This window comes from Lactuca sativa, chromosome 5 (genome assembly GCF_002870075.4).
Source record: "Lactuca sativa cultivar Salinas chromosome 5, Lsat_Salinas_v11, whole genome shotgun sequence".
Lineage (NCBI taxonomy): Eukaryota > Viridiplantae > Streptophyta > Magnoliopsida > Asterales > Asteraceae > Lactuca > Lactuca sativa.
In genome coordinates this window covers 329,102,110-329,117,595 of record NC_056627.2, presented here as the reverse complement: position 1 = coordinate 329,117,595, position 15,486 = coordinate 329,102,110, and the positions used below count along the sequence as shown (strand labels likewise).

The 15,486-nt window shown below is 28.1% G+C and overlaps 1 protein-coding gene across 1 annotated transcript; it reads left to right on the top strand.

Moving 5' to 3' along the window:
- The first annotated feature begins 4,072 nt into the window (after nt 1–4,072).
- Nucleotides 4,073–8,812, top strand: LOC111889562 (uncharacterized). Its single transcript, XM_023885706.1, has 4 exons — nt 4,073–4,230; nt 4,315–4,382; nt 8,099–8,214; nt 8,318–8,812. Exons 1-4 carry the CDS (start codon nt 4,073–4,075, stop codon nt 8,810–8,812), a joined length of 837 nt encoding a protein of 278 aa, XP_023741474.1.
- The last annotated feature ends 6,674 nt before the right edge of the window (nt 8,813–15,486 follow it).

The following is a 15,486-nucleotide window of genomic DNA, read 5'->3' as shown; positions in this document are numbered from 1 at the left end:
AGTTTCTCTATAGATTTTCTACCCTAATTAATGGGGTATCTTTATGAATGTTCTATGCGTCGTGGGCATTGTTTGATGGGTTCCTTACCTGTGATGGGGTATTATCAAAGGACATCTCTACATATGATGAGACTTGTTCACTGATAAGGAGTTTATTCCACTCGCTCTTTACACTTGCATGTTTTATAAATGGGTTGTTACTTTTATTAAACATGTTCTTGTGCAGTTTTTCATCCATCACTTCATTGCTTACCGGGTAAGCCAGTTGCTCTTTATATGTGAGGTTCCAAGTCCTAATTAATGACAGGGGCTTTCAATGAGGGTGACCATAACCACCTCCAAAGTCCAAAGGAGTCTCTCTAAACGTGATTACCCTTAAAAAACTGTTTTTATAACTAATACAGTATATTGCTTTTAAAATTATAAACTTAATAATCGTAAGTTACATGTCACATGTGCGTGGCGTGTATTCCAAGATCTACCAAAGGGAAACCTAGCAGGTGGGCCAGTAATTGGCTTAGATGTTGGGCACATCGTATAAGACATTTTTCGTACATAATTATATGTAATGCATAAGGGAGGAGGGAGTTATTAATTGAACCCACTGCAATATTATTTTTTCTTTTTTCTTTTTTTTTTATTTCTTCGAACCCACAACACATGTAAACCTTATCTTTTTGAACCCACTCAACCCACTCAATTAAAAAAATATAAAACAATCAAAAGTAAAATCTTAATTAACAATAGAGTTATCGGTGGCATCAATCCCGCTTCAACGAGTGGGTTGATTGGTTTCACTAACCCACTTCATCATCTCTCTCTACTTTCTTTTTTTTTATTTTCTCTTGTATCATGTGTTTTAAAACTTGTACCTTAGTTGTTTTGTATTTTTTTAATTGAGTGGGTTGAATGAGTTCAAAAAGATAGAATTTCGTGTGTTGTGGGTTGAGAAAGATGAAGAAAAAAGAAGAGACAAAAATTGATATGGCAGTGGGTTCGATGGGTTCAGAGGGAACGACTCCCTCCTCCCTAAATAGAATGTTTGAATATAATATAGTGATGATTATATATACTACGGTTGAGTTGTAGAATAATAACATTCAAAGTAAACAAAAATTAATATAATAGTTTACTTTAATTTTTGGTCCTTAATACACCTAAAATATGCTTTTCATTAACATAGTAAAATTTTGAAAATGAACATTCTTGTTTCTTCCAAAGGATTATTCACCTTTGTACGCATTATTTTTCTCAGGAAAATGGGAATGACTGTACTTTGAACTTAGTCATTAAAAATATAGGGATGATTACACATTTTGTGATCAATCCTTTTCTTAAAGAATAAATCCATCCAGAATGATATGTTTTTCAGCATAATCATTTTCATGGAGTTGATAGATACATCAAAAGGAAGATACACTCTTCAGAAACTATATCCATCATAAATGGGTCCATCAAATAACTATCATCTTTGTTAGTGGAATATGTTATCTAAGTCAACATTATTTCACGAAAGGGTTGATGCATTAAGATCATATCAATTTCTATTTAAAGATACTATGACATTAAAACAAAATCTATATATATATATATATATATATATATATATATATATATATATATATATATATATATATATATATATATATATATATGGGATGGTTCCCTTGAGATTCATAAAAAATTAGAGATTGTGAGATTAAACATCAGCCAATGGAACTTAACCTCAACTTCCGTCAACAGATAAATGATGCAATGGTATAACAGTAAATATCAACTTAATGTTTAGAAAGCGGACAACTTCCTTTATCGCTAAATCATCGATTCTCAGTATCAATCACGTAATCGTATCATTCAATCTTCAAAAATCATTCAATATCATCATAAAAGTTCCTATTTTTATTGAATCTGTTATCAAATTAATCGCAATCTTCAAATCGAAAAAAACGATCGAAACAGAGCATCAGTTCATTCATATTTTCATAAATACGATACATAATCCTCAAATCGAAGAAACAAACACATCGAATTCATCAACGCAATTCAAGATAGCATTTGAAAATTGAATCAAAATCAATTTTCATAAATGATGTCTAATTCAAAAGAAATTGACGAGTCGATCGCAACTGATACTATTGTAGCTGAAATAAATTCATCTCGAAACAATGAACAAATCGATTTAATTTTTTTTTACTTCTGAACAACTTCAAAATACGATTCATATTGAATGTACAAATAATTCGTTTTAATACTACATATTAAATTACAATTTCTAGATTTCATTCTGATTTTTTTATTATACATTATAAATTACGATTAATTATATGTTACGGTGTATAATCATATACGATTATACATACTAACATTTGATTAATCGTATATAACAATTTAAAAAAACATATGATATATCATATGTGTTAATAGATCTAAATATATGATTAATTATATATTAAATAGTATAATCATATACAAGGTTGTAAAAATCATTCGGCAGTAGCTCGGCGGTTGACTGGTGATAAGCGATTAATCAAACTAGGCGGGGATTAATCGGGGATTAATCAGGGACCCTTAATTATTAATAAAATTATTTAAAAAATTAATAATCCCTAAAAAACTAAGTATTTGAAAATTTAAAATTTTAAAAATTTTAAATTTTGAAAATTTTAGTTTAATATTATAAAATTTGAAAGCTTAAAATTTTGAAAATTTAAAATTTTGGTATAATATTTGAAAATTAAAAATTTTTGAATTTTTTAAAAAGTTCCCGCCTATGACCGCAGAGACCGCTAAGGCCGACTTTGACCAATTTCCGTCAAGCACCCTAATCGTAATCGGTTTAAGGCCGCCAAGGCCGATTTCTACAACACTGATCATATATGATTATACAGTATAATATGTGATTAATCATATAAGACATTGTACAAAAATTATGATTATACATCATCAAATATGATTATATTAGCATGAATAATCATATATGATTATTCATATGTATTTGTAGTTTGTAATTCTAATTTATCATATATGCTGTCAAATTAAAATATATATTAATCTTATATTAGGATAAATAATCATATATGATTATACATCATAAAATATGATTAATCATATATTACAAACTACAAATACATATGATTAATCACAGATGATTAAACAGTACCAAGTATGATTACCTATAAATTAATATGTATAATCATTTATGATTACACAGTACAGTATATGATTAATCATATAAGACAATAAACAAAAACATATGATTTAACATCTAATAATATATTAATATCTATAATCATATATCATTTTTCATACTAAAATATAATGAATAATATATTACACTATATAAAAGTATATTGTTAATCACATATGATTATTACAACATAAAATTATATAACAACATATTTGACATTCTCTTATTTTATCAGGTGAAAGTTCCAATTCAACAAATGAATCATATTGCAGTAACATAATTGAAGGATCTGAATATAAACCAGATGTCCCTACTGAATTTGTACCAATTGTAAACAACATTTTCAAATCACTAAATTTAGTAGTAAAAATGTACACTGATTATGCAGAAATGGCAGGTTTTCAAACAAGACTGAGTAGCCAATCAAAATACAATAGCCAAATAATAAAAGAAAAATATGTTATATGCAATAGGGGTGGCAAGGATAAACCAAAACCTTGTGATACGTTGGCTACAAGTTCTATCAAGAGGAAACCAAATTCAAACAAGATAATAACTGGGTATAAAGCAAATATTATATTTGAAAATGTTTATGGAAAAACAGATTACAAGGTTCAGAAATTCTTTGAATTGCACAACCACCCACTGGAAAGTATTGAGGAAAGAACTTATACAAAAAAGGCAAGAAATATGTCATATTCTGAAAAAGAGTTTGTAGTACGTGCACCAAAAGCTAAAATTTGTCCAACAATGGCTCACAAAATACAAGCAGTTTTGAAAGGATGATATGAATATGTAGGGGCAAAGGTAATAGACTACAAAAACTTGAGGAGAGGAGTAAATAGAATTTTATGTTACTAGGATGCTCAAATAATGATAAACAAAATGAATGATCGTAGAGATCATTACCCAAATTATTCATTTGAGTTCCTTCGTGATGGAGATATGTTGGATGCTATGTTTTGGGCAGATGAAAGAGAAAAGGCTTTTTATGCAGAGTTTGGAGAAGTTATATCTTTTGATGCAACTTTTAGAACAAACAAGTAAGTTAATTTATATGCTTTACATAATTTATACATTTATGATTAAAATAAAATGATTTTACTAAACACAATTTCTTTATATAGGTATAAAATGGTATTTGTTCCATTCACAGCAGTTGACCACCAGAAGAAATCAGTTATTGTTGGCGTTGGTTTGCTGAGTAGAGAGACAATTGAGTCGTATGAATGGCTAATTAAAGCTTTTCTTAGAGCTCATGAAGGGAAAGCACCAAAAATTGTTCTAACTGATTAAGATCCAACAATAAAACAAGCAGTAGAATCTGTCTTACCAAATTCAAGACACAGACTATGCATGTGGCACATAATGAAAAAACTACAAGCAAAGGTATAATAAAAAGAGTAAATTACACGAATGGTCCCTATGGTTTAGGGTAATTTGCACGTTTGGTCCCTAACTTATATTTTTACCTCGGAAGGTCCCTACTATTTGTTTTTGTTACGCGCTTGGTCCCTGTCTTACGTAAAAAATATATTTTGCCTTTGATTTTTTTAATTTATTTAAATAAAAACACCCCCAACCCTACCCCCTCATCTTACCTTACCTACCCTACCATTTTTTTCCTTTTTAAATAATAGTCTTTTTAGGTAAGACAAGGACCAAACGCGTAACGAAAACAAACAGTAGGGACTTTCCGAGTTAACAAAATAAGTTAGGGACCGAGCATGCAAATTACTCCAAACCATAGGGACCATTCGTGTAATTTACTCTAATACAAATAAAACTATATAATCATATATGATTAAGTATTCTAATAATATCAATTATTAGATATCAAACTGTATAATCATATATGACTAATCATATATGATTAAGCATTGTAAGAATATGAATTATCAGATATCATAATGTATAATCGTATATGATTATATAGTATGATATATTATAATACAGTATATAATCATATATGATTATATAGTATGATATTTGATAATTCATACTATTATAATTATTAATCATATATAATTATAATAATATGAATTATTAGATATCATACTGTATAATCATATATGATTAATCATATATGATTAACTATTCTAATAATATGAATTATCAGATATCATACTGTATAATCATATATGATTATATATTATGATAAATGATAATACAGTATATAATCATATATGATTATATAGTATGATATTTGATAATACATACTATTATAATTATTAATCATATATGATTATAATAATATGAATTATCAAATATCATACTCTATAATCATATATGATTATATAATATGATATATGATAATGCATTATATAATCATATATTATTATATAGTATGATATCTGATAATTCATATTATGAGATTAGTTAATAACACGACGATGAAAGACGTCGAAAGAAATGACATTTGGCACCCGTAGACTTGCAAGTCCCACTGTAGCGAACAAAAAGGTGTAGGATAGTCAATCTAGTATAGATCTATACACAAATTCATGCTCTTCCTCCAAGAGACTCTGGATACAAATCGAGCCATGGCAGTGATGCCATGCCCTGAACAATGGTTCACATTTATGTTATATTATACTTGTATATGTATTGTATGTACTAGAGTATTGTATGTTCTCACTGTCTAGTATGTAGTATGTTCTGTTTGTTTCTCATATAGTATGTTCTGTTTCTCATATACTATGTGCTCTTGTCTAGTACGAACTGAACCCCTAAACTATACCCCTTATAGTTTACTAATGTTTCACATGAACTGTTATTGAAAAGACTCATTTATCTACTAAGTTATGCTTGTACTTTAAAAACGGAGTTTTGTTAAACTATAAAGTTACATAACTTTAAAAGAGTAATTGAAATGTTTTGATCACTTATAAAAGACATAATAAATATTTTGAAAGATGTTTATAAGAAACATTTACACAATTATCATTGTGTTCAACTTGTATTCCTCCCCTTAAATGCATTTAAAACAATTTCAAAGATCGATTACGAGGTATGAACTCACCTGATGTAGGTGATTCAAGCGAATATGTGTGTAAGGATGAAAAGCTCCACGAATGAAGTCCCGAGACTTAACAAATCCTAAATGACATATAATGGCATATATTGACATAAATACAGTGTTTAGAAGCAACCAAATGCAAGGAAACACCTCGCGGGACTAGGAAACACTTTGACCAAGTGTTGGAATCACATGTGATTCATCTAAGTGGTGTTTAAGGCCAAGAAAAGGTGTTTACGGCTAGGGTGTAAACTCATGGCCATAAATCATGGTAATGTGCATAAGAGGGTGTTTGAATGCTAGGGAAACTTGAGGGATCATTGCTCTTCACAAGGATGAGCAAAACCAATGTTTTGGAGGGTGTTGAGGTGTTTACAGCCAGACCATAAACTCCATGGCCGTAAACTCTCCAAATGGTCATATCTTGGGTCTTAAAGGTAAGGAGTTTCAAAGGTTCAAGTATTACAAAGGTTAACAAGGGTCTAGAAGTGTTTAAGGCTCAAAACACCACCCTTTTAAGGGTTTACGACTAGGGTGTAAACTCATGGCCGTAAACTCTCCTTAATGATGAGTTTGATGAATTTTTAAGGCTCTAATCATGTGATCTTACTAGATAATAAGTTAAGGAGTGAGTACTTACGATATAAAGGCTTGAAATGGTGATTAAGGTCCAAGAACACTAGTGTGTGTTCTTGGTGTTTCTTGAAGATCTAAGAAAAGATGATTTCCATGGATGAAATCATTAGATGATACTAGATTAAGAGATGTATTAACAAATCAAGGAAGAACACTTACAAATTTTGAAGATCTAGGATGAAAATCGGGATGATAATTAAGAGAGAAATGGAGTGTTCTTGAGGTGAAAGTAAGATAATGAATGAAAATGAAGAATATGAGTCTTAAAGGGGGAGTTTACGGCCCACCTTGAGTTTACGGCCGTAAACTCAAGTGTTGTGGCCGTGAACTCTAAATGAATAGGTTAAGGCTTGATTTGTTGAACAATGTCTCTAGCAGGTACATTCTAACACTCATTCCTTAAGTGTACTAGGCTTAAAACTCCTAAGAATGACCTTTAACCAGGCTAGAACTCATTAGCAATGAGTCTAGTACTCAGTTGAGTTGACTGACTGAGCTTTCAAAGCAAAAAAATTTTGGGTTGTCACATCATATATGATTATATACTATATTATCATATATCATAATATATAATCATATATGATTTTATAGTATGATATCTGATAATTCATATTATTAGAATTGTTAAATCATATATGATTTTAATAATATGAATTATCAGATATCATACTGTATAATCATATATGATTATATAGTATGATATATGACAATACAGTATATAATCATATATGATTACTAATATATGATATATCCAAATAAGTATAGAATTTATACTTATATAAGTAAAATTGTTCATTCATAGGTTATTGGTGATTTATTTAAAAACAAAGACTTCAAGAAAAGATTTAACAAGCTTGTATGGAACATACATATCAAACCTGATAAAATTGAGAAGAAGCGGTAGTTGATTATTAATGAATTCAACCTCGAAGATAAAAGATGGTTCAATGATATGTTCGAATTACGTGACAAATGGATACCTACATACTTCAGTGACACTAGAATGCCTGGATTGATGAAAACCACTTTAAGATCAGAAAGCATGAATTCCTTCTTCAACACTTACTCGCAATCTGGAAATTTACTTTTACATTTCATGATGAACTATGACACAACAATTCAAAAACAAAGAAATACACAAAAGGAGCTTGATCATTAAACAAAGAAGGTAGTATATAAATTTATTTCACCACGACCAATAGAAAAACATGCTGCAAAAGTTTATACAAGTACATTGTTTTATGAACTACAAAAAGAAATCTACAAAGGTTCCTGGTACTACCAATACAAACATATTGGAACAAAAAATGGATGGGAGTTATACAAAGTGGAACAACTGAACAAAAACAATAATCTAAAAACAGAATTTGAGGTAATATATTGTTATTTTAAGTTTTGATGAATCAAAACATAATATACAACAATTTTCAATTATGATTATAATACAGTTAATGCTTTAATTTTATTTTGAACAGGTAGAAATAAAACTTCCAATAAATGATGTAAAATGTACTTGTGAACACTTCAACCGCTTTGGGACTTTGTGCAGACATGCATTAAATATACTCATGAAACATGGAATTAAGGAAATACCTAAACAGTACATTGAGAATCGTTGGAGAAAGGATGTGATATCAAGGAATTATCACTTTGGTAGGCATGTATATGATACAGGAAACAGTGAAATTAACAAACCTGTCAATCAAGCATATTACAACTTTGAAGCATGCTTGGAATACATAAGAAAAAATAAAGACAAAATGGATTTGTTTGTTAAGAAAAAAGAAAGCATGTTGAACGAATACGAGAACGATCCTACAAATAAATTGAAGAAAAATATGACAGATGTTGAAGAGGTAGGAAAGATTATGGGCATTTCTATTCCAAAAGACATTGAAATCAATGTTCCAAATGTTCAAAGCAATAAAGGAAGTGGAAAGAAAAATAGAATTCAAAGTGCAACAGAATAGCATATAAAATTTCAAACAAGCAAACAAGAAGATGCTCAGGATGTGGAGAAATGGCTCCTCATAACTTGCGTACATGCCCAATAAAACTTGCAGCGGAACAATCATCAAAAGCTACATAGATAATTACTAGTTTAATCAGTAATGAATAATTCAGGAGTTTTTTTTTCTACTTTTTGTTTAGTACACTTTACTCTTTTTATAAAACATAATTTACTTTGATAATTCTTTCTTTGATTTTATTAGTAGTACAACAAATCAGTTTTCTTAAAAAAAAATTTATCTTAAACCTTCTTCTATCTAACTTTATGTCTTTTATGATTACAAAAATATATAATCACTTATGATTAAACAAAACATATGAAGTGGTATTACATAATCATTTATGATTATACAAATAAAAATAATTATGTAATCTGTTAATTCTTACTCAATACATGCAATCATTTATGATTACATATAAATAACATCTAAGTTCTACTACAAAACTCATTACATATAACCATATACAATATTCATCTGTATAATCATAAAGAATTATGTACTACCACTTCATATGTTTTGTTTAATCACATGTGATTAAAAATATGATTACATATAAATAACATCAAATATCTACTACAAAAATCATTACATATAACCATATACAACAACATTGTTCCTAACAAATATACAACATTGTTCATAAAAAATATAAACATAACAATATCCATCTAGAAAATCAAATTCTAATCACCTATCATATAATTTCATCAAACATGATAAAATCTTCAATAACAAATAATCTCACAAGTCTCAAATATCACGTTCCCCATTTTCCAAGATTCTTGTTCTTCATATTCCTAGCTAGATTTTCATACAGATTGTAGTTGACTCCAAGAACACTTCCACCATTATTTAGAAAGTTTGTCTCCATTGAACATATAAAATCTTTACTACATATCTGATGTAGAGAAATGTTGTTCATTAAAAAGAATTCTTCTTTAAATGAACAACATCCCTCTACTTCAAAGACATCTAGTATAGATCTGATATGTTCAATGAAGATAAACTTTTTAAGTAATGGCGGAAGTGGTGTTCTTGGAGTCAGCTACAATCTATATGAAAATCTAGCTATAAATAAAAGAACAAGAATTTTGAAAAAATGGGGAACATGTTATCAATTAGATACTAGAAAAATTAGTTCTTTTAGACTTATAGACTCCATATTTTACCTGAAACAAAATGGAAGTTGTTTACATCATAAATAAGTAATGGTGATATATAAAAATTGAAGAAATTAATAAAAAAAAAAAAAAAAAACTAACCATTTGGAAGTATAAGGACTCATCTTTGAAGAAATATAAGGGTAGCATGAGGCTACCCCCTTTATACAAACACGATCACTTACAAAAAAGACACTACATGGCTGTACCAATCAGTTTTCATTTATAAAGAAAAAATTCTTCAATACAAACACTAAAAAACAAAACTAAAATCTTACAAAAACAAGATTCTGCATGGTGATGTATTCCATGCAGTAAAGATAAGCTCACTTATCAAGAAAAAGATATAATAAATTATAATGTGCTATACAACAAATATAATTATTTATGATTACAAAAAATGGAAAAAAAAATAATCGATACAATCACTAATGATTACATATAAGCAACATATAATCAATACTAAAAACATAAATTACATATAAAAATATAACATGATCACTTATGATTAACATTCAATAACATAATTCACACAAACAAACTTGTTGAAACATAAGAAGTGGCCCTCTTATACTTAATCCGCAACCACTCTTTCATTCGCAGTCAAGAACAGCAACTGCAGTCATCAACAATCAACACTTAGTCTTTTATATGTTTTCTTTAAATGTACTTTTTTTTATCCAATGTTCCTTGCATGGCAACGTTAAACAGATAGGACTTTTGTAATCTTTGAGACTCTATAAAAAGAAGCTCTCTCTTTCTGATTGAACACACTTCTACACATCTTGAATCTCATATATCTTGAAATTCATAACTCACTCTCTCATATCCTTCTTATTCTCTAAACTCTACTAAACATAATTTGTACTACAACAGATATAAATCTTTCCTTCGGAGCAAGTCAATCTTGACTTAATCACTAAGTTTGATCTCACTTACTAACATGGTTTGATTACATTCCTTGTTAAGAATCAACTTAAGTGTATACTTGATATAATACTTGTTGTCATTTATATTTCCGCATCTAACCACCTAACTATCTAATTATCTAACTCTAACTTTTATTATTGTTGAGCTTTATGATCCTTTGAGTTAAACTTTAAATTTCTCAATATTAACTTGTTCTAACGTTTGTTCAAGTGTGTTTCTCAAGTTTTTCTCTCAACAAAACTTACATAATAAAATCCACCAAAATACATATTAACTTGTTTTCCATCATCATAAAAAAAAAAACATTCTTCACAATATCCATAACATACACAACACAAACAAACTTGTTCATATAACATCATCAATAAGAAAATATTCAATAAAAAAAATTTTGATAGCCTTCTTTCTATATTCCATTGAGCATCATATGCATGCTTACCATGAATCTTTTGATCAACTTTTTGATACTCAAATATAGCTTTCAACACATCATCACGCTTTGTATTAATCTCAGAAGTTAAAATTGCTGCTGCATATTTCATTCTCAACTTTTCCATAATTTTTTCTTGAGAACCACCTTCTTTTGGAAGACCACATTTCCATTTAGAGCCTTTTTCTCCAAAATAACTCTTCATATGTCTCATAGCAAAAATACCACAATTCACTTTGTTATAAACTATCCTTCATGGCATTATCAATCTTATTGGTGTAATGTTTTTATCAGCCATTTCATTTGCTTTAACATGATTGATCTCTTTTAGATACTTCAAAAAAAAACTTTTTTTAAAAATCATATATGATTTCACATCAGAAAAACATAAGTATTATAATTATAAAACATATCATACATGATGATTTGAAACGTACAAGAGGTTTAAAAACTGCACCATACTTATCATCAAAATCAGCATCACCTGCACCATTATCAATAACCTCAAAAACACGTTTCTTCATATTGATAACAATAACATATATATATATATATATATATATATATATATATATATATATATATATATACATGCTTTTGCCTCAAAACATGGAAAAATACCTAACATCAACATGTATAATATTAGAAAATAACATTTATATACATACATATATATATATATATATATATATATATATATATATATATATATATATATGTATAAAAAAACTAAATATACCGTATCAACATCCTTCAAAACTTTCAAGTCTCTATCACCAGAAACACTACAAGAGAAGTTCTCCTTGAAAACTTTATATTTTCCAGTTTCATTCAAGTGATTATATTCAAATGACAAAGTCTGTAATATAAAAAATCAGAAATGATTATATAATAAAATGATTATAAAAATATAAAAAGAAATGAACAAAATAAAAACTTACAGTGTCAAAATTCATGAACAATCCGAGTGGAGAATTAACATCTTTGGATTTCTCTTCATGATTTAGTATATGAGACCATGAATCAAGAACACTTACATGCAAATAGATGTTTTTCTAAAGACTTTCATAATTAGCTCTAAAACCCATAACATTTGTTTCCATAAGCAAAACAATATCCCTATATATAGTTATTTAAATGTCATTAAAAATAAAATAATAATTATAAAAATAAAAAATTATATTTAAAAAAATTACCCTGGATTTCCTTGAAGGTTGAAAAACGATTCACAAACAACATTTTCTACTTGTGCCAAACTTGGTTTAAAATCAATTAACCTTTCCTTAAAAGGTGACTTATAAACATAAGAAAACTTCAATTCTCTTTTTCCTTTGACATCTACTACTGATGTTCCTTCTTCATTTATATCTTTAGGTTTGACAGAAATTGGTTTTGATGGTCCTTCTAATGTACCCAAAGGGGGAGCAAAAGAAACAGGACTAGCATCAATAACATTAACATTTGGAATAACACACTCTGGACCAACACTTGGTTTCTTCAAATAAACTCTATCCTAATCTTTTTCTTTGTCATCCGTTCAGAAGAACGTTGACTTTGAGATGACTTCTTGGAACCTTCAGAATCTTGACTAAATCCAAGACTAAAACTTGGAACAGAAAACTTCTCAATTTTCCCTTCCACTTTATCCTTTTTCAGTGATTGAGTCTCCTTTGAATCCTTCAATTGTATAATTTCTAAACCATCTTCAACAGTTTCTACCCAATAAAATTATAAGAATCATATATGAATAAACAAGAATTATAAACACAATCATATTTGAATAAACAATAATTATAAATTAATTACCTCCATTTTTATTTTTATTTGAAAAATCTTCTATTACTTTCCCTAAATCTAAATTAACTTCAACATCTTCACCTTCTCCATCCTTCTTTGCTACAATAACTTTATCATCCTCACCCAAATTTACAGTCCCTAAATTATTAAAATCATAAGTGAATCATCTATATAACATATTCATATATATATATATATATATATATATATATATATATATATATATATATATATATATATATATATATATTATGTATAAAAAAAATACATAAATAAATACTTACTGTCATCAAATTCATTTTTCTCAAAACCAATCAAATTCTCATTCACATCATCTTCAACTCGTTTCTGATTTATACAACCATCAACCAAATTTTTAGTACTGATAAAATTCAAATATAAAAATTAAAAATCATATATGATTAAACTATATATAATAATAAAATATGCTTACCTTGATCCAAAGTTTTAAGAAAACTTTCAGAAACTGGATCACAAATGAATTGACTAAAAGATACACCTTCCTGGCTATCAATTAGACTCACACTCTTAGTAACATTTTCAACAACAAAATTTAAATTCATGGCTTCTTCTTTATTGAATCCACTTTCATTTCCTTGTTTATCAACTTCATCATCTGTCTCATTCAAAAAATTATTATTTTTACCAATATCATCCTCATATACTGCATCATTAACATCACCTTTACCTTCAACATCATTTTTACCAACATTGCCCTCATGTGGACCACTTCCATCCCCTTGACCACCGGAACATTTCCCTTGATCATCATCTTCAACATTTTCATCATCATTCGGAAAATCATTCCCATAATCTTCATCATTAACTTGAACAAAAACAAGTGTCAATATCGGTTCTTTACTTTGTTGTGAAACATAATGGAAATCAAAACTTTCTATGCTTAAATCTTCAACAATAAATAATAATTTCCAGTTTTTCAAATTTTGACTTCGAGGAAATTTCAACACTCCCTCATCTATCTTTACAATAAGAACCTTTTTCAAATCCTCCATCTTCTGATACATATATGAAAATTTATTTTCATACACCTACATAAAAAATATACTTACAAATAAAATACTTAAACATAAAAATTTATATATGAATACACTAATAAAATAATAAATGAATAAAACTATAAAATTAGCTCCACAACACTAACTTTATTAACATCACAATATTCTTCATCCTTATCACATAAATCTACATCACTATCAGATTCATCCTCATCACTACCAGATTCTTCCTCATTATACTCACATTCTTGACATTCTCTTTCAACACATGGTTCACTAAAATCTCCACATCCAAATCCTCCATTCTCTTGTAAAATATCCTCAAGAAACCTTATCTTCTCTGACGTCCAATAAAAAATAGTTGGACGTTTACGTGTGACTTGAAAATGATCAAACTTGAAACTATCCACATACAACAACTACAAAAAACATATATAACAAATAACTTAACTTTCTAAAAAGATTTACTTATACAATTTAATATATCATTAATCATAATATATATGAATAATCATATAGGATTATAAAATCATATATGCTTCATATAAATAAGATATATCATTACTTATTATTATTATTATTATTATTATTATTATTATTATTATTATTATTATATATAATCATATATGATTACACTGTCTGATATATAATAAATCATATATGATTATAAAATCATATACGTTTAAAAATAAAAATAAAATATTTTTAAAACTAAAAAAGAATATTTAATATCAAAAATTAGCTCACGTACCATAAGGTATGTTGTTGGTCCATAAAAGAAAGAAGATTCTTTATCTGGGTTGTAAACCTTCTTCGTCCTTACCAAACAATCGACAATGAAATCGCACCAGTCAATGCTACTTTAATCAGTATCTCTTCTGATTAAATACAATGGATTCAGATTACATTTCCACATGCTTGTAGACTCATAGAATGTATTAATAAAAAGAACCAAAAAAAATTGATTCTAAAATTATCATCCGCTGCACTACTTCGCAAAAGTTCATTCTTTACCTGTTTCAATCTCAATTTATCAATATTTTCATACTATTTCTTCCATTCACACATACAACACTCTTCATTATTCTCAAAAATGTAATCCATGTTTGAAAGTAATGAGCCACCAGATGGTAATCCTAACATCTCATGAACAAACTTTCTATCAACACTAACTTCATAATTTTCAAACTCCACCTTCAAAGTTTCAAAATTAAAATGATCTAGAACATAATAAAAAATTTTCAACCGTACATCAGTCATCTTCATCCGTAACAAACT